Source organism: Atractosteus spatula, chromosome 6 (assembly GCF_055471065.1).
Source record: "Atractosteus spatula isolate fAtrSpa1 chromosome 6, fAtrSpa1.hap1, whole genome shotgun sequence".
NCBI lineage: Eukaryota > Metazoa > Chordata > Actinopteri > Semionotiformes > Lepisosteidae > Atractosteus > Atractosteus spatula.
In genome coordinates, this window is record NC_142711.1 from 54,990,462 (window position 1) to 55,011,508 (window position 21,047).

At 35.1% G+C, this 21,047-nt stretch overlaps 1 protein-coding gene across 1 annotated transcript in view; it reads right to left on the reverse strand.

The window, feature by feature from the left end:
• Window positions 1-21,047, reverse strand: part of adcy8 (adenylate cyclase 8 (brain)) — an 81,565-nt gene that overhangs the window by 26,769 nt on the left and 33,749 nt on the right. Inside the window, exons 7-10 of the mRNA XM_088918481.1 lie at window positions 18,722-18,992; window positions 3,550-3,747; window positions 1,921-2,021; window positions 441-642 (exon numbers count right to left, since the gene is read on the reverse strand). Of these exons, the coding sequence (XP_088774607.1) occupies window positions 441-642; window positions 1,921-2,021; window positions 3,550-3,747; window positions 18,722-18,992 (772 nt within the window). The remainder of the gene's footprint in view (window positions 1-440; window positions 643-1,920; window positions 2,022-3,549; window positions 3,748-18,721; window positions 18,993-21,047) is intronic.

The window sequence follows — 21,047 nt, forward strand, 5'->3', positions numbered from 1 at the left end:
ATTTTCAAGCAAGGTTCACTGATATTATTACCACTAATGACTAAGCTCTTCATGTTCCTTGGAATTTGTTCTTGGCACAAACATCGTTCAGTGGCTTCTGGATAAGCACGTGATGGTTCAGCCCCATTAAGTTCTGATTAATGTCCATGCCCACATTATGTGTACAAGTAACCTCAACATTTGGGATTTTAGAGAGACTCGCATGCAACCCCATTTAGTGAATTAACATGATCAAATGAAAGAAACGCTTAATAGGGATGATGGCCCAGACACAAATGTGAACATTTCGTCTCATTAGGGTCAGGCACATGTGATAAGGTTAGCACAACAAAGCAGAATGATTAAATTTTCTATTTATAGGGGATAACATCACCCTGATTTCCCTTTAGCTGAGCTCCATTCTTTCCATATCAGAGCACTGCACTAGCTTTAATACTTACAATATTTATCATGGCTGCAAGGAAGTTTATAAGAATTGAGGCAAAGATTATGACATTCCTGGCCAAATAGGTCTCGTTAATCCAGCAGCAGGCTTTACGAAGCACCAGCGGCAGACACTTATAATCCTCTGCAGTGGTTATAAGGACGAGGGCAGAATGCAGCATGATGAGAATAGAAAACTGTATCACCATGGTCACCATCCTGTAATGAGAGACAGTACTAAGGTCATTACCCCAATAGAACAGAATGAGAGCCCAGGATGCCCAACTTTCCATCCCAATACCCATACAGGAAACAACCTGTGATTCATAAAAGACTGAAATGCCACACTCTTGGAAAACAAAAAACTCACAAAGGATGTATACAATTTTGTTCTCAAGGCATGAAACCAGACAGGAAATAAGTATAATCACCTCTAGCCCTCTGTCTTGTAGCTCATCAAAGGTCTTAAAAATATTTTGAAAGTGTACAGTATGGAACGAGGGAAGTGGGCAAGATAAACACTGAAGAAAATCACAATTTCCGTTTTATAGCCTTCAAACAGGGAGAAAGAGTGTTATGTGACTGGCCGACAGCCTGCTGACCAAAATGTCAGTATTTTAACAATACATGAGTTTAACGAAGAGTAAGAAAGGGAGAGGCAGCCATTCAAGGCAGAAACTCAATACAGTTGCACAGTAATGATGAATTCTGAAACCTCTCTTGGGGCATTTTGGGTTCAATGCATCCACCTTTATTTGTTCAATCAAACAATGTACAAGTACCCTTATCTATTGCCTTGCTGCTAACAATTCTGTTGAATATTTTTGCACTTTACTACACACTTTAACATCTTGTGTCTCGAGCTGCAGTAATAATCTTTTTCAGAGGAAAGGAACAGGGTGTGGGAGTTTATATATATATAAATTTGAAAGTGACTGTGGAATAATATCACTGTAATTTTCAAAGTGAGGTTTCATTGTCCGAACTAACTGGGGGCTGCCCCTACTATGCTCCAAGTTCTGTTTTTACAGTAAGTGGGCCTTAACATTTGCCATTTTTTATCACATTAGGGCATTGGCCATCAATTCTGTCCTCTGATCATGCAAATGTGTCATTATTATTCATGAAAGTAAGATTTAAGATGCCCCGAGCTCTTCATGAGTGTCACGCCATGCAAGGGATTTAAACTGCATTGAGTTTTAAGGGAAGAGTGTTATTTTAAATGCAACTGCAGCAGGACTTGGTGAACAGTGTTCATGGAGTGCGAGCAAGGTGGAATGATTTGATTATTGAGAAAATAAGTTTATTAGATGGATTTTACTCAAGATGCTCTGATGCTCTACAGAACGTCCAAAGAGCTTCCTTCATAGATCATATAAATAAACAGCAACTTTAATCGTCGTCATCATCATCATCATCATCATCATCATCATCACATAAATGGCAATGATATGTGTACATGTCCACATTTGTTAGCGGTTCGTGGTCTTTCTTTACCTGGATGAAGGCAGTAAACTCTGGATAGCCGTGATGAATATGAGAACTATAAAAGCACACACCAGGTTGGATTTGAACACTTCATCCCTCATCTGAGAGTACTGTAGGAGAAAGAAAATTAAAACAGATAGACAAATAAACAAACGGATTCTGGTGTGCTCTGAACATCCCACAGTGCTTTGCAATGGTCATGCTTCTTCTACAAGCAAAAGGGCAGACAGCAAAGGCCTGTTGTGAGGTGTGAAAATGAAAGCAATTGCTGCATGACAATTTATTGAAATACTGGAAAATGAATGAATTGTCCAATTTTGAAAATCGAAGCCTCCGTACTGCCCTGCTCTCTGCCACTTTTTTTTTTAACAAGGGTGCTGGGAAATTAGCAAGAGGATGCCTAGTGTATTTTTTCAACAGCTATGCCAAAAAAAGGAAGACCAACATCAACTAACTTGACATTAAGCAAAATCAATGTAAAAGAGGGTTAAACGTGTTTTAAAAACGGTCAAAACAATAAGAAGGAAACTGAAGACAGGGGCTGTTAAATGGTAAGGATACATATAGGGAGCACTCATGTGAAACAGGAGGGGTTTGCAAAACAAAGCTTAAAACTCTTTCAACAGAACTTGTAATGACAATAAGTCCACATCATACATTTGGTCATGAGTAAACTAAAGAGAAATCTACTGCAACAGTTACACCTGTGGTGGAGCCAATTAGTTATTTTTTTAGATGTCTTTGGTTCACATGGGTCTGGGTAGCTTTCATGTCTTTTCTCTCCATTAGTCTCCAGTGTGGTTATATTTTGTGAAAAATGTCATTGTTATCTCCCTATGATACAGGAAGATTTGTAACGAATATGCTCTGCAGTGAATTTCAGATTCCGATTTAAGTGCTTGCTTGCTCTTTTAGTTTACTATATATAGTAAACAGTAAAAACAAATTTAAAATAGTATTAAAATAGTATTTACCAAATTCAAGCTGCAGTCTACTTTTTATGAGTTGTACTGTACACCCAAAACTTCCAAGGAAATATAACCAGCAATACAGGAACACAAACATGCAGAGTGCATTTCATACTGAAATACTGACTTACGAGAAGAATTCTGCCCTCCATTTGAATAAAAATGAAAAATAAATATTTTGGTAAATTCTGGGTGTTAATTTTCCATAACAAAAGTGTAAGATTTCCTGTAAAGCCACCTTTCTGCAAAATTAAGACATTATCTTTGCATTCACGCACATTTTAATGACATCTGAACTGACATTTTATTTTAATGAACAAACTTTTTTTTTCTTAAGGAAAACTGCTTAAGTGCCAAAATCAAATTCTGTAAAACGTTTTTTTTTTATTGGTGATTTAACAAGAAATCCACTGTTTTCATCCTAATCTTATATTTCAAACCAAATTCATATGTATCGCAGAACAATACATTTAATTAAATCTGTTAATAAACATTAGTGAAATTAAAATACTTAATTCTACTGAGTTATTAAAAAATATACAAACGAGAAGTATGTGCTGTACCTTTAGCTTACTCATGATAAAAGTATGGTAGACTTTTTCCCATTTTATATTTATTCACGTATGTTTATTTTTATCCGATACAGAAAATCTGTCTAAGACCCAGCTACCTTCTCTTCCAGGCTGGAGTCTTTAAACATCAGTGAGAAAGGCTTGATATGCTCTCTTCTCAATTTATCGCCACTCCGTAAGTCGATGGCGTGCTCTATTCGCTTGTTAATTTCCTCAGGACCAGACTGGACATGCAAAGCTTGTGCAAGATGGTTTGGAAGCAGATTTATTGAATTTCTCGTAAGGGCAGCCAGAGTCTAGGGGAAAGCACATGCAAATAGAATAAACCTGCTTGTCCCCTTTCAGATAAATATGCAATGTTTTAGATAAAAAAAATGGCTCATAGCATTTCATGCATTTTCCATACATTCATGTAGGGTCTGGTGCTACTGGAAAGAATACTTACTTTAAATAATAATAGAAAAATAAAAGTCAGGTAGGATTAAAAAAAAGTCTTCTCTATTCCAACATTTAAACATGCAAAATGGCAATGATTTTGGAAAAAAACACTAGTGAAACTTCATTTATTCTGTACAAAACCCAATTACTTCAGCCTAGCTACACATTCAATCTAAGTCTGTAAATGGTTACTTGTAAAAGGAAAATCAAACCTTACATTAACACTTCGCTACCTTACAGTTGCCTTGTTGGCTCAGACATTATATAGGCTTGTCTATGCAATTAAAGAAAAACAATGGATTTTTTTTTTAAATGAGAAACATGGCATACTTGGTGCTATGCTTTAAAACATTTTTAATTGGAGGTATCTTTTAGTGCTAATGAAAAGTGCCCCAGCTTCTAGAGTGCTAACCCTTCATTTTGAATTTTGAGGAAAAAGTGGATTTGATGGGGAATGTATATGTGGTCTACCTTATTTAAGGTGAAAGAGCAAAGCTGATAATTTGTACCTTTTTTCTTCTTGAATAGAGATCCTTTTAGATTAACCTTACAATTAATCAAAATGTGGTCTTAAAATTCATATATGATATTTCTTTTTTTTACAGTTTTGTTTCAAATCCAAATTTCCTATGCCGCAATTTATTGGAATTGATTTTAATATGCAGAAATGTCTACATGTTTAATGGAGATTTAGACATTTTATTACTGTAACTACAAAAGCAGATTTTACTGGGTTAATGTTTTGTACTTTTTAAGGGAAGGTTTAATTCCTAAAACTGACAAAAAGTTTAATTTCCAGTACTTGATCAAGTGCCATTTTTGACAATCAAATAAGATTTGTTTTGTTACTGTACCAGGTGTTCTTTTAAGAAAAAAAATGATTTTCCTTTTACAAAGTGAACAAAGTACTTTGTAAGTTAAATGTTTTGGAAAAGTCCAAAACTTTAGATTTGTATATTTAAAATGAAACATGTCTCTAATTTATCCATGTAGTAGAGGTACAAGCCACGATGACTAAATAATGATGTTCTCCTGTTTTCCTATAGTTTCCAATATCTTCGAATCTATTTGTCATAACACCTGAGATTTTTAAAATGAAACATTCAGAACATACAGACAAATCAATACCATTGATGCAACTGTTATAGGCAATGAGCATTTATTAATGTCAAGCTTTAACCATAAGATGACACAGTTACCAAGGAGAAAAACCTTTCAATATAAGGGGATGTTTCCCCTGAGCAAACCATACATGTTTAATGTATAAACTTAAAAAAAAATGAAAAAACTGTAACTGTGTGAACTATACAACACATTACATAATTCTTATTTTCTAGAGTTTTAAAAAAAGGTGTCTGTTACAATAAATATTTGTTTCTTGGGCTGTTCCTTTGTCTAAAGCCTCTGTCAAGATTTTTTTATAGACTATGTAAATGAGATGTTAACATAGCTTATAAAAACATATGAAGTCTTTTTTTATAAGTAGCTTCCTCAAGTGCAGCAATTCACTTGTTATATACAGTATGTAGTTTTTGTAACTGCATGCAATAACTTGCACTTGCCTGTTTAAACTTCATCTTCGTGGTGTTTGACCCGTCTTGAATTTGATCTAATGTTATTTAAATGCTTTTAGATAATTTAATTGCTGCTTCTGCAGTATCTGCTAATACCCTTAGTTTGGTATTGTCTGTTAACGTGACTAGTTTACAACCTACAGTACACCAGGTTCTTAACACCAGGGCATAAATGAGGATGACCAGCGATCCTAGTGCAGATTGATATGGTACTCCACTAATTACATCCTGCCACTTCATTCACCCCTTTTCTCTTATTTCTCGTTTGCTTGCTTTTTTTTTATCAATTAACTGTCTCAATCCAAATACACAAATGACCTTGAATAGCTACTGCCTGAAATTTGATTGAAAGCAAGACCTACTGTGTCTTTTCTAAATATATACTGGCCATCCTTTAGGATCCTATTTTTATATAAATAATCCTCTGGTTTAGTTAGAATTGTCATTTACATAGCCTTACACATGATAAAAGTCATACTAGTCTGTAAATACAGTATTAGGGCAATTATTGTCATTCTTATACTGTATTAACAGTTTTCCAGTCAATGGGTATTAACTCAGTCTCGAGTAACTGAAGAGTTTGATTCTGTTTTTAAAGGTAACCAATAAATCAACCCCTGAAATTTAAATTAAAATATAGAATTTGTAAGAATATTTAAATAAAGATCATGTATAGCAGATAGTATGTTAAGTGTGATAATCAGATTCCTGTACTTAATGTGTGCTTATTTATTTTTCTTTTCCTGATAAGTTAATGTTGGCTTAATTCAGAAGCCTTTTATTTGAATAAAGAGCAGGCTCAGTCTGGTGTTCCTGAATTGTGTAGCTCTATAGTCATACACAATGTCCTTAGGCTGGATTAATGTTCAAGCTGACATAGTTGAAAGGGAAATTACTTTAATTGACCTTAATATCTGAAAGTATCACCTATTAAAATACTTCAGAAATACTCATGGGTCCTTGCTTTGGTGAGATTGCTTCTGAATGTCAATAAATTGAAACTTCTTTTATTTATTTTCTGTCAGCTTCAAGGCTTACTGAAATATTACTAGGCCATCTAGGGTTAAGTAAATGCAGGGCCCTGGATATTGAAGTGTGCTGATCTTTGTTGAACTAAGAAAAGATTAAACTTCTGTATGTATCCCTATAAAATCTCTCTGACCTCCGTAATAACAGTTTATACTTGGTAGTCTAGTTTATTTATGTTCTTGATGAAAAAGTTTTTGACTATATTATCGTCACAATAATGAAATTAATGGACATACAGTATGTGAAGAAGAAGGTATTTACTGTGAAGACATACAGTAGGAATGCTTGATGAAAAAGTCTAATCTCTGTGCCTGAAATTTATTGTTTCAAGCTGTCAATGCAAAACAGAATGGATCACTTCAGAATAAAGTATTCACTCAGATTTTCACAGAAATTATCTAGGTAACACACAGTTTTAAAATCATTAACATTATACACATACCTAGCATCAGTTTTAAACTGAAGCTAATATGCGTTGACCAAACTTTGAGAAAGGTTGCTGTGTTACAATGACCCTTATTTGTCCTAATTTATCAAACATCTTAAGTCTTATACTGTACATCAAGCATGAGACACGCACATGAAGAGGTAATCTCACATTTAGGCACTCAGCTCTTTAAATCTCACATATGGACATCACCCACTCATTCTCCTGTTGGAAATTATCACAGTTTCCAAGCTTAGAAATCTCTGGTTACCCTATAGAGAACCTCAGTCACCTTGTAAATACAGACAACAATTCTTCTCTGTTTGTGTGCAAATTGCTACCCTTCACAACTCACAGATTAATAACCTTTGTTCATTTTGATGAAGAAGACTCAATAAAGCAAAGCTTTTGTAAAACCAAATTAATAGGAATGCAGCTCCCGGTGAAATTTACAAACTAGGAACCAAACTTCGGGGAATTTTGTAGACATATCTCACTATACACCACATCAAGAGAAACAGAATTCCTGAACAGAATTCCAGTAATGACAAAATTCTGAAGCACCATAAAATGAATATCCGATCAAATTTCTTTTCCTATGGAAAAAAAAAACAGGAATTGTTTTTGAATTACCTTACAGTACAGTATATATGCATTTAATTAAAACACCACATCACATAAAACATCTGTTTTGTAAGTTCTGGGTATTTGAGTAATTAATATTATGTTAAGATCTTAGCACTATGTGCAGTGAAATGCTACCCTACACATTGAGGAAATAAAAATAAAAATAGTCCTGAGATGATGGATAATGCTAGATATGCAATACCATCCAGTATAAGTATGCAGCCACAAAAATAAGCAGGACATTACTGAGACAGTATAATTTAATTGAAAGAACAAAAAGGGCAGACGACATATAAATCCGAAAATATTGACAGGAGTTCAATGTTAGCCAATCACATTTAAAAAAAAAATGATCCAGTCAGTTCTTACAATTCCAAATGAATTCCAGATAATTTTCCCAAAACATCGAGTGAATAGCAAACGATTTTAATTATCTCTTCTTAACCTGTGTTACACCTCACTGTATTTTCCCATTTTAATCTTTACAAATATTTCTGAAAAAGAGAGCACATTTTGATCTCTGGAAATCCATTTCAACGCACAAGACGCATTTCTAAAAAGCAAGAATATAATGGAAAATCTCCATATACAATTTATTTTTTTACTTTGTAGGCTGCTTGAGAGATCTTGCACTCATCATATTCCAAGCTTCTTCGTTATCTCCTTTAGCACAATCCTGTTACAGAGCTTAGCAACTCAAATGGCAAAGCGCAGTCCATGTCGTTTTGCATCCATCATGCAGCCCACTGGATAAGGGTAGGCGTATATTTTCACTGACTCACACAAGCCACTTACTCGCTCTGTTAACATTTGAACATGCTTAATACAGCAGTGTTAAAATACTGCAATTGGCACTTCAGACAAAGATCTTTTAAAAAATAATTAATTCATACAGAACAGGAAAAAATACACTCTATACAAAAACAAGACATTCAAAATACAATTTTATTAATAAAGTAAACTTTGTGGAAAACATAACTAGCTTTTCCACGGGAACTTTTTAGATGCAGTACAGTACGTAACTACAGTATACTGTATAGGTTCAATGATGAAATGACATTAAAAGTAAACAAAGTCAAGTCCAACACTGTAACTGGTGATAAGTATCACTAAAAATAAATAAAACTTCTCAAAATGATAAGAAAGTAATACATACATTTCATCAGACACTACTGTCTTAAAACTTTTTGCTTTGAAGTTTGGCACTGGAACTGAGTGTTTTCCTTATATACCGTAATTCTCATTCCTATTGGACTGAAAATTAAAACTGCTCAAATTATACAATAGTGTTCTAAAATCCCCATATATGTGTTTTGGAGATGTAAGTGTATAATGTAGTAAAGTAGTGTGTAATAATAATTTTATTTTATTTATCTCATTTAATTACGCAGAATTTCAAGGTATTCTGGTACACATAACAAAGCAAAAATAACATTTTTAAATGTTAATGCAGAAACTGTAACACAGTAAAACACATTGAACAAAATAAAAGCTAGTGTATTCAAGTAAGTATTAAGTAACAGAAGCAACAAGAATTAAGAAGTTGCAAGGACTAGCAAGATCCATTATGAGCTTGAGGAACATAAAACAACCTTTGAGCAAGAGAACAGGCTAGTTTTGAGGAAAATAAATGGCCTGAGTCTGAAGAGAACAAAAAATACGTACAGTAGATTTGAAGGGGGATACCAGTTTACTAATGTAGTCTAACCAATGGAGTCAAACTGTTCAATGTAAGAGATAAAAGAGAAACAATTTTTTATGTTCCAGTTAAGAGCTGAACAACTGAGTTCAGAATATATGGAACCTTGTTTAGAGGATTTGGATAAAAGAGCAAGAGAAATGAACACATACTGTACACTATTGACAATGTATGTTACAAAAATGAAAGAAAGAGATTCATTCAGAACTTTATTTAACACACATGGGGACGTAACAGTGAACACGTACCTCAAACGCAAGACTCAGATCAAAGAAGATGACACTAAGATATCTGACCTGGAAACATGAATTGACTCCAATTTAATACACCTTCACTAATCCAGAAAAAGGAGATACATTCGTTAATTTGATAAGGTCAGCCAATGAGAATAACTCATGTTAATTTCATGTTAGTTGGTCATTTTTTTAATGTCATCTAAGAATTGTGATGAGGCAGAAAGTGTTGGATTAACATGGAAACATAAATTTGGGTATTAGCATAGAAATGAAAACAAGTAACACACTTAAGAATAATATGAGCCAGTGGTAAGTATACTAATAAAATATAAATAATAAAAAATGGGACCACTTAACAGTATTGTCCTGCAGGAGCACCTGGAGGAAACCCCTGTGAAACAGGGAATATAGTACATACAAACATCACACAGACAGCACCCCAGGTCTGGAATTAAACCCAGGGCCCAAGCTCTGCAATACAGGAATGCTAACCACTGCACCGATGTGCCACCCTGTTTCCTTTGATTTAGATCAAATTAAGACCACTGCAAAGCGGATCCAGTAATACAAATCTCTCTCAATCTATGCAGGAAGAAAGTGTGATTAACTGTATCAAAGGCCCAGAAGAACAAGAATGAGTAAAGAAACAGAAGTCATCAGTACTAGACATTGATCTGATCCCATATTGAAGTGATTCATAAAGATTATTTGCAGATAATACTGTACATTTAAAAAATGAATGACAACTGCATGTTCTAGAACCTTTGCCAGAAACAATAAGATAACCAGCCCACAATTACTGAGGTAGGCTGGACATTTGCTTTTTTATCAGAGGAATAATACAGTAACTGTAAGTTTAAGTCCAAGGGAATGATACTAGATCTTAATTATTCATTGTTAAAATGCTTGACAATGGGACAGAGAATTACAAAATTCAGACACAGCACAGCAATGGGATTAGGATCTAAAGATCATGTGGAGGGTTTCACTTTTGTCATCACTGCAGACAGCTGCTGAGAAGAAACTGCACAAGACCACAAAGTGAGATGTACTGCAGAAAAGTACATCAATTGTGCTTGAAAATGGAACTACATAACTCAATCTAACTTCTGATGTTATCAAGATTAGAGTGAAAATATTTAAAAAAATGTTTACTCTGGTCTTTAGACTCTTCAAGAGTGGTGATCTGGATTTTAAAGGTGATGAATTGTGGCAAAGAGGATTCTAGGATTTCTCTTAGAGTATTACTTACCTAACCTCCCTCAAAGAAAAACTTTGCTGATATAGCAGAAATTTGAGCATTACTATAGGATTGATGGTGTTCATTGAAAGTTAGCAGATAAATAGAAGGCCATTATCGCTCCATCTACCTTCAAATCAATTCCCATGAAATTTCACAAAGCGCAGCTGTTTCAAGGGCAATAGAGCTGAACAAAAGCAAAGCAGATCGTGTATACAATTAACACGCACAAGATGGCTACCAGTATACTATATGCCTCAGCTTTGGAATGAAGTGGATTTTAACAGTGGAAACATGAATGGACTTTTAGTCAATTTAGTTTTGTTTTTTAACTGGCAGGATACTGGATACTGATACTTGTAAAGAACTACTGAACTTTCCACCCTCTGCGGTTAGTATTAGTAACTTCTAGCTCCTAGGAGTTACAATGATTCTGCTGAAATGTCAAATGGTGTAAATGAACACAGTCTAGAAGGATGTGAAGCCATGAAGCCTGACAAAGAAAAGAAAAATTCACCTTTGTTCTCTAAATTGAACCACGAAAGGGCATTAATTTGGATTATATGTTGCCAAGGAATGCTCATTACATGTTAAACAGATTGTCAGCTGTTAACAAAGCAATCAATCATGTTCAAAATTAATCACTCAAAGACAATGAATGACTAATCCATTCCTTAGTTATACCGTCAAATGTCTGCCATTTTTTATGTAGGGTACAGTGATTTGCCTCAATGTTTGGCAGTACCCATCATTTCACGAATTGAGGAGCTAATTGTCAGAGTTATACAGCATACTCAGCTGTCATAATTAAAGTACACTCCTAATACATAACTGCCAATACATCTTTTTAATGCTCATCTTTCCTTGAAGGCATTGTAAAATGGTATCCAATGTTGTTAAAAGGTATGGTAATGTTGTCCTTTCCAAATGAAAGTGAAATATAAGTTATAGCAACAGCAAAGAACATCCTAGAAAAGCTCTATATTCAAGAGCAATTGTGTCAAAAGAGGTGGCTGTCAAAGGAGACTGATAGAAGCTCATGAAGGCATTAGAAAGGTGGCTTCTGCAAGACGTGCACGATGCCCTGTAACTCTGATCAGAGTTTGATCAATAGTCTATGGCACAAAGAGTAATCAGTCTGCAAAGAAGTGGGCAGAGTGAGAGTTATTGAGTAATGTTGCACAAGTGATTTTGCTTACTCATGGATGATAAAATGTGAGAAAGGTTAGAGTTTTGATCTCCTTTCGATATTAATACATATTAATATCTATAGATTAAAATATTCAATATTCAATGCTTCTGAACATTCCTAAAGTGTGGCTGAAGGTGGTGAGTGTCACTACATTTAAATGTCATTCTAAATTCTGTATTCTTCAAATTCGAACACACAACTGCCATTCGTAATATTTCATTCCTACCACAGTAGTGTACACTGATATGAAACTCTCTTGTTATTTAACAATTGAACTTACTTACATTGAAACCTACCATCTCAGCCTCAAGTTTCACATATGATTTCAATGGACAGCAAAGAAGGCTTACAGTGCAGATTTCGATAAAAAGTCAGTGTGCAGCCCACTTTGTCTTTTTTTGACATCGATTCAGTGTACTGCTAAAAGCAATTACACTGCAATATTATAACTGCACACACAACCAATGCAAAGATCACATCTAAAAGAGTTTACAAGAGTCAGTATGTTTAGAGCTTTAAGATTCTTGGAGAAGCATCCAGAATACAATAAATTGACTGGATCTGATGAGAGGGCTTTACAAGAGAGAAAGGAAGAGAGTGCATTTGGTTCAAATACTGCTTGGTGGATGACAGAATGATCAAATGAGTAATGCAAAATGGTGTTTTGTTTTGAGATGCACGTCACCATGTAAATCAAGACTCTTGATAGACACTGGCAACTTGAATGGAGGTCCGTATCAGCTCAAGGCTGATTTCACTGCATACTGTAGCTGTCGACGGTTTCTATTAAGATGTACATTTTAAATCTACATTTAATCTTTGTAGAACACTACTCCCACCCCCACTTCCCGCTTTTAGAAAACGTCTATTAATCCGTGATTCATAAAAGATGCTTCAGGCCGTTCTGTTTGTATGTGACCTTTAATCCCAGTGACATTACTGCACATTTGTATCTTGCCCCAGCAGTCAGATACTGCACACTTAATGTTAATGCCGGGAGAAGTTTAAACTGTTTCATTAGAATGAAACAAAGCAATGATAAATGTACACAGCACAGCGTTATAGTGCTGGTTTTGCAATGCATGACGGTGATTTAAAAATAGATTAAAAAACTAAAGACACAAGAAGCAAAACACTTAGATTGGAGGCCTCAAGTTTGAAAATTTTCTTATGACTGGTCCTGTGCCACTGACCCCAAAAGCTTTTTTGTCCTTGCTCAGAGTATGCAATGGCAGTACTGTTACATTTTTAATGTAGCAGGAAAGAGTTTTTAATAAAGCTATTTTAAGTCCCATTCTACCTTGAAATGCATAAAAATAACCCAACTGCTATTGAGCTTCGTCCTTTGACTTTTACCTATTTTTTGCCGAAGACACCCAGTCCATCTCCCAAGTTTGCCAAAGAGTGGATTTTTAAATGTCTCATTTGCATAAAACTGTTTGTTCATAAATAATGAATTACCATTTAAAAATTAACTGACTTTAAATGTGCCAAACAGTAATTGCATTATGCGCAATAATATATGTGTAGCTTTGGTGTGAAGGTATCCTGTTCTGAATAAACGTATGTACAGTACAGCATGTGGACTGTAGTGGAGTTAGTACGCATTTTTGTCTTACTAGGTTAGACGTTTAATAGTTTGAAAACATTGACATAAGACCTCGAGGTACATCGCTTATTGAGCTTTGTACCAACATAAAATATTACAGCAAAAGGTTTCTTAATATTTGCAAACTAATCTTGTGTACGAATACTTCATTTTGAAATTTCTTTGGTATATATTAGGGGTTCTTATGTTATAATGGAACAGTCTGGTAGACTAAATTGCTGCCATGCCTTTGAGGGTCTAAGCTTTGTTATATACTGTGAAAGTGTCCAAAACCAAGCTTCGGAAGTGGGGTCCCTTTTCCCCTCGTATTCGAAATAATCTGCAGGATCAGAATATTCAGCTATGCAGTAGCGTATGAACAACGAACCATTGAGTACAGGGTTTTGTAATAAACCTGTACAATATTCTACACTACCAAAGAAAAATGGGAAATGATAAAGAACAGGCAGCAGGAAACTAAAATGTAAAAAAAAACAACATGAAAGGTTTATGAAATTCCACAACATTCGACTTGCCAGGTGTTTGGAGGGTCTGTACTATATTGCACACTGGCTAGGAGTTCAGCCCAGGGTCATTTCTGTAAGGGGAAATCTGTGCAGAAAATCAACACTTGCACACAAAACGCTGGCTTTTAGATGGCGGTAACAATTTCAGCCTGAAGACATTTGTAACATGCAGGACAACAGCCAGACATGACACAGGCACCCAGATGAATGTTTATAATTATAAATTACCATGACAAACTGCACAATTCTAAATTAAGAGCTGTCTGACAAAAGTATTTGCAAAACAGAGACAATATGTAAATTAAGTCCATTAATTTCACATTTGAAAGCAAGTCTCTGCAGTGAAAAGCCATATTATAATAGCTATGTAAACTTTGCTATCTCTTGAGTGATATGACAGGTTTTTGATGTGTGGAAATGTTAATGGTCTTATTATGCAGCACCATCCAATAAATATTCAGGGTCTCAGTAATACCCACTTGCACTCTTATGCTCCTCATTACTAAAACATTACGTCTTGTTTGGAACATTATGAATGACTTACAATGTACTTCCAAACATATCATAAGGAGTTGGGCTGGGTCTTACAATCTTTATGATTAATTGTTCTTATAGCATTGTGTGCTAAGTCTACTTAGCTACAAAGAAAACAAAATTTCATTATTCAAGTTATACGTAAGAAGATGTACTGTATTTCCAAGCTGCCCGCTTCCTGGGGGTTCACTGCATAAGAACAAAATAAATAACCAGGACTGATTAATATTCCATATACCTCAATATAAAGGTTTAGAAACGTTCACTTTTTTTTATAAACTGCAGACTAAAGCAGAGCATCTCACTGAATCAATACACAAAAAATACATTCCTTCCTGTATGTGAAGGTAGGACGTACTGTAGTGTGTGAACAATGAAAATATTTGATTATTTTGCTTGTATAAATTGTCACTTTATTGCTAAGTTGTCAAAACAAAGTATATACTCCTTGTATACACTTTCAGTTGTATCTTTATGTTTAGACGGTCATGATGAACCTGAGCCTAACCTGGCAAGCACCAGACTATGACAGGGAACACACACATATTCACTCACACACACAAATTGGGTACAGATTAGAAATACACGTTTTGGACAGAGGAAGGAATCTGAAGCACCTAGAAAACCTATGTGAACAGGAGGTGAATGTGCAAACTCCACCAAAACACACACCGGGAAAGAATCAAGGAATATTGCCAAGACCCAGTGCTGCTTTCAGAGTGTGCAAGTGGAGTTCCTAGTGTCCTCTCAGCTGAACAGACAGATTTCCCTGCAGCCTGGGTATTGCAAATGAAATCTACGGCAGCAGGTCAGAATGGACCAACTTTTAACACACAGTACAAGTTACCTGTTCAGATCACATGAAAATAATTGTCCAAAGATATTGCAAATGACACAAGTCCATTATTTTCAGGCCTGTCTTTAAACAAACAATAGAAAATCATACAGAGTGAATGTAAAGCCATGGCAATATTTCCAGTATCAATAATAAAATACCACTTATTGATATTATTTAAAATAGCAATTGTATCATCCGTCCCTTTGTGCTTCTCAATTTAATTGAGGCATGGCAATCTGTTGTGTCATTTTACAAAGGCAGAGTTCCCTGCAAAAATATATGGGACATTGATGACTAAGTGCTTATGTAGGGAAATTAAACCCTAAAAATTGTTCACGTATTAAATTATATAGGAAAAGCAAACCAAAGGCAGGCATTGGAAGAAGAGCAAACCTTATTCATCAAAAAATGAAACCATATATTTTTTGTCTATAAAGACACACACTTGCAGTAATATTTGTACAGTACATGCAACAAATTAGCAGGCACAGCAGGTCATTATTTAACTTACAATAAGCCACATTACCTGGATGTGGTTGTTACATATACAAAGTTCCTACTGAGCTACTGTACGTTTAAAGTCCCATTGACTCACACTGGGATTAACTGACTTAAACACATAAAACTGGGATAAAGACATCTTTAATTGTATTGAGTGAATGCACTCTTCAGAATTACTAGATACCCAAGTAAAACTGCAAATGATCTGTGTTAAATTCTGTCCATAGAAACTGACATTCCATAACAAATAGACTTTCTATAGGGGTGTCCATCTCTTGAATGTCAATGTTAACTAATGATATTAATAATCATAACGAAACAAATTCTATACAAGTATACATATACTGTATATTAATTCACACATTTATAAAACTTAATTTTTAATCACATAAGCCATGTCTGTAATATAAACATGTCATTTTCTATTTCAGTCAGTCCAACCTAAGTACAGTGCAGTTTAACCTACTCTATATATCTGCATACTCTGTATACTTTATACAAATACTTTTGTGACCTACTGAAACATAAATTAGCTTTGAGTAGTTTATGGTAGGTTAGGCATTGCAGCTTTTAAGTATGTGACTTGCTTCTTATTTACATTTATTTAAATAGCTATGATTATAGTATATATAGTACAGTATGTACAGTTTATATACTGTATAGTGCCATGCAAATAAATTCACTTCTGACACTAATGTCTCATTTGATTCATTACATGTAATGCATACAGTATTATACAGTATTTGGATTTAAAACTGTAATTATTTCACAAAAAAACAGTTTTACGTTTGATCAATTCAATGTCAGCAGTTCTGGAGGATTAAAAATACAAGGTGAAAGTTATTGATTGCCTAAGTATTCACCACCCATGACAGCACTTTCAGCAGCAATTATTGTGAGTCAATATTTTGAATAGGTATCTTCTACCCTTGCTTAGTGTCATGTTGCGGGTTTCTCCATTGTTTCTCGCCAGCCTGCCCCAGTTCTGACCAGTTCACTGGGGACAGGCGATAGACTCCAATCCTCTAGCCTTGCCATACATTATCTAATGGATTTAAGCCAGGACTTTGACCTGGCTGTTCAAGGACATTCACTGTCTTCTTCTCTGACCACTCCAGTGTGGTTTTGGCCTTGTGCTTCAGGTTATTGTCCTGCTGTTATGTGAATTGCCGACCCAGGTGTAGATCCTAGGCTGACTCAAGCAGGTTTTCCTTTAGGATTTTCCTATACTTTGCGCCATCCATTCGACCTCAATACAATTCAGAGTTGTCTCTTGAAATGAAAAACTTATAAACTGTATGGACTTACATGCTATCATACTATTTTGCTTTTGGAATAGATTCTAAATATAAAGTCTTATTTTAAAGTATCATGACAGCAAACTCAGACAGTAACAAAAAGTGGAAAATGTGCAGGGTGTTGAATATTTTTACAAGGTACCATACGTGAGTACCTTCAATTCAGTTAAAAATGATCTGTGAGTACAATGGAAATATATGTGAGTGTACACAACGAAATTGTACTCACTAATCTGCCTATAAAAATGAATTGAATTGTGGTAATATCATCAAATGCTGAAGATAAAGCGCTTTCATTCTGTAAAGCGCTTTGAGAAGCCACCTTTAAAGGTGCTATATAAAATAAAGTTTATTATTATTATTATATTCTTTCGTTTTGTTTTATTTCATATTATTTCCCTACTCTGAAACATTCGTTTCCATATTGGGGATAATATTGTGTGAGGTAAGGTGGATAACCATCCATTCCCTTTTTTTTTAACAGAGTTGTGGGGGAGCAGCGGGCCTGTCCCAGCATGCAATGGGCACAAGGCACGGGACATCCTGTATGGGAGGCCCATCCATTGCAAGCACACACTCACATCAGGGCCAGTTTTTCAAGATGTCAGTTATCCTATCAGTACAGTATGTCTTTGGGCTGTGGGAGAAAAGTGGAGCACCTGGAGGAACCCCATGCAAACGGGGAAACAATACAAACTCCACGCAGATAGAGCCCCAGGAACAAAACTCAGGGCTGCAGTGCTGCAAGGGTGCCACCCTTACAGTAGGTTAACAGTAATAATAGTAATAGTATTTCTCATAAACAGAAATTAATTGTGGTAATACCATCAAATGCTGAAGATAATATACACACATATACAGTAGTACAACCACTACAACTTAAAAAGACTTCTGTATTTTGTGCAGGTGGGCTGGAGGCTGGCCAAATACAGGAATTTCAGAATTGCACAGTTCCTTGTTTCTCAGCTGCTACAGAACTGTGAATAGCTTTCATATGGAAGTGGTAGGCGTTTGGCTCAACTGAATTAGAAAACCAAAGTCCAACTTTGACATTCATTTAAGAATCTACTGCCACTTGGTGCCTCACGCTTCACACTTTTTCTGTCTCCCTCCCTCACATACACACAAACACAAAACTAGGAAATCATTTAAGGAAACAATCCTCATAGACTGCAAATGTGCAAAAACAACCATATGTAACTTGTGCCTTTTTACAAAGCATTCGAATGATGCTTTCTGACAAAATGTTTAATTTGGCCTTTCACCTCTTCTACATTGAGATAAATTAGAACGACGTCCCAAATCACCTCTTTTCGAACTGGAGTCGAATATTAACTGAAACAATGTCATGTAAAAATACACTGCTAATACAAAAACATACTGAATAAATACATTTATGAGAGACCAATGAAAAACCTCAACTAAAAAAATTAAGCCTTTCAGCACAACTGGTTCCATTTGCTTCATTCTACCATGCTCTATGGTTAACGGGTTAAGTGAAGAGGAAAAGGGGTTCACTTACATTCTGCTTTCCCACAATGTTATCGAATGGAAGCTCAGGACTCCATGACCCTTCAGTGAAGGTAGTGCTGCTGTTTCTCCGATCTGCAGAGCTAATGGACTCCTTCATTATGTCTTCTGGCAAGGTGAGCAGACTCTCGTCAGGCTGCTTAATGAGATAGGTTTCAATATTATGCTTCCGTAGAAATTCATTCCTTTCTTTTCCATGGCCTTCCTCCACTTCGTAATCGCCATTCAGACAGTCCAAAGCAGCCTTCGAAATATGGATCCTCCTGGAAAGCAAATGGCAAGCTGTCAGACTACCGATCTTGATAAACGAGCCAAGGATTCAAGAATCGAAATTAAGAACATTACATTACTCCCGTTTAGAAAAGCAAAAGCAAAAAAGAAGACAAGATTAGAAAGGAGGAGGTGAGAAAAAAAGAGTTTCTTTAAAGTATTACCTAAATACTGTAGGTTAAACTTAAATTGCATTTATTCATTTGGTAGACTCTTTAATCCAAAGTGATTTATAATCACTCCTGGTGAAGATACAAGGGGTACACATAAAAGTGGTGTATAACCCATTAAAACCTAATATTGGTTACTTGAAAGAATGATCGATGATTTTGAAAAAAAATGTTTGAAAGGTTATTTAACCTTTCATATTTTTTAGTATAAAAAATTCCACACCAGAAATTAAGAATGAATTCAGAAAGCAGAAGATTGTCAAGCTTCGTGACAGTGCATCTACAAGACTACTGCAGCCAGGAAAACATTTTCTGACAACTACAGCAATTCTATAGCTACAATATGTAGTGGAGCCTTTCATTCTGACATCCAGACACTTTAGGGTTAAGTTTTGACTTGGTCAAAATCAATAGTACAAGACTGTTGAATTTAATAGAAGGGTTGAAAAAGCAATATTGATGACTTGAAGAACATAGGGGTTACACCGTATTTCAATTGTTCCAGCATGTCTTTTTTGATATGTTACAGATAAATGACATGAGGATATTTGATCAGAAGAAAAAATGGGTTTGAAAGGCTGTACGGAGAGCACAATTTAAAAAGATCGCTTACCAGATTTACTTTTACCTTTTTTCCATCACCAATATCTAAATTGCTTTCTGAGCATAATAACTGAAGCACCATTAAGTGAAAGGGATTACTCATTGCATTGCAATAAATGACTGACTTAGCTATTTTTTTCCACTGTGTTCTTAGATATGTTAGTTATCTAAGATAAGATAGATCTTATGACGCTTTCATAAAATAAAAAAGCTCTTGCATCCTATATCATACAGAAAAACACTGCTTTCATTAAATGTACAAATTAATATTTTATTCAGAGAAGATGTTTAAAAATAATATTATTCTCATACTGCATATATCCTTATAAAGTATATATTCTTATCTCCCCTGTATAATACGTTATTAAACAAAGATTTTATGCCAGATGTGTTTAAGATTTCCGTCTGAAAAATAGTGTGTTCCAGATATTATTCCAGAGCTGCTTACATAGTATGATGTTTAGCTGTTGATACAAACAGTAAGAATAAAATGAAGGAACAGATTTCATGGTCAGTTTGCTAGAAAAAAACACTTGATTTGTTCAGGGAACAGGATGACAGTAGCTGATGTAACTGAGAAGTTTCCAAAAGCATGTATTTTTATGTATTTATTCAGATAGGTGGAGAAAGATATAATAAGAATTTAAAGAAGGGGGTTCAGCTGCCCACTGTCGGACACGTTAAAAACATAATTTAAGTCTGAGAGTGCCTTTAGATGTTTTGACATTGTACAGACTGAAAACAGTACAAATGGAGAAGTGTACAGGGAAATTTAAGGAAGTCAGCCAGGAATACAAAAAGAAGGAACTGTCTGATCCAACAAGATTGGGGTCCCAAACACACAACATCCACTTCCACTTTGATGATATTTGATGAAAGCTTTTTTTTCTTTATAAATTAATTAAAAATAGCATATGACTCGTATTTTCCCTGAAGGTAATTTTACAGGAAAGCTGCCCATTGCCTAGTTATAAAATTGCATGGCAAATATGTCGACAGGGGAAATTAAGTTAAAGGCCAAGTAATTTTTTTCAACTTGCTTCTTTTTCTGCTCAGTACGGAACCTAATAACATAATATTAAATATTATATTACATGAATAATTGCTAATGAAACTATATTCCTAATTTTCCCTGCAGGCAAATTGTGGTCAAGCAGTCTACTACTCAGTAAATTAATTAGATAGGTGATGTGCTCTACATTTGCCTACAGGGATAATTGGGCCCTGTATAGTACTGTATGTCAAAGGATGCTACCAGAGGAACTGTTCTGTTTC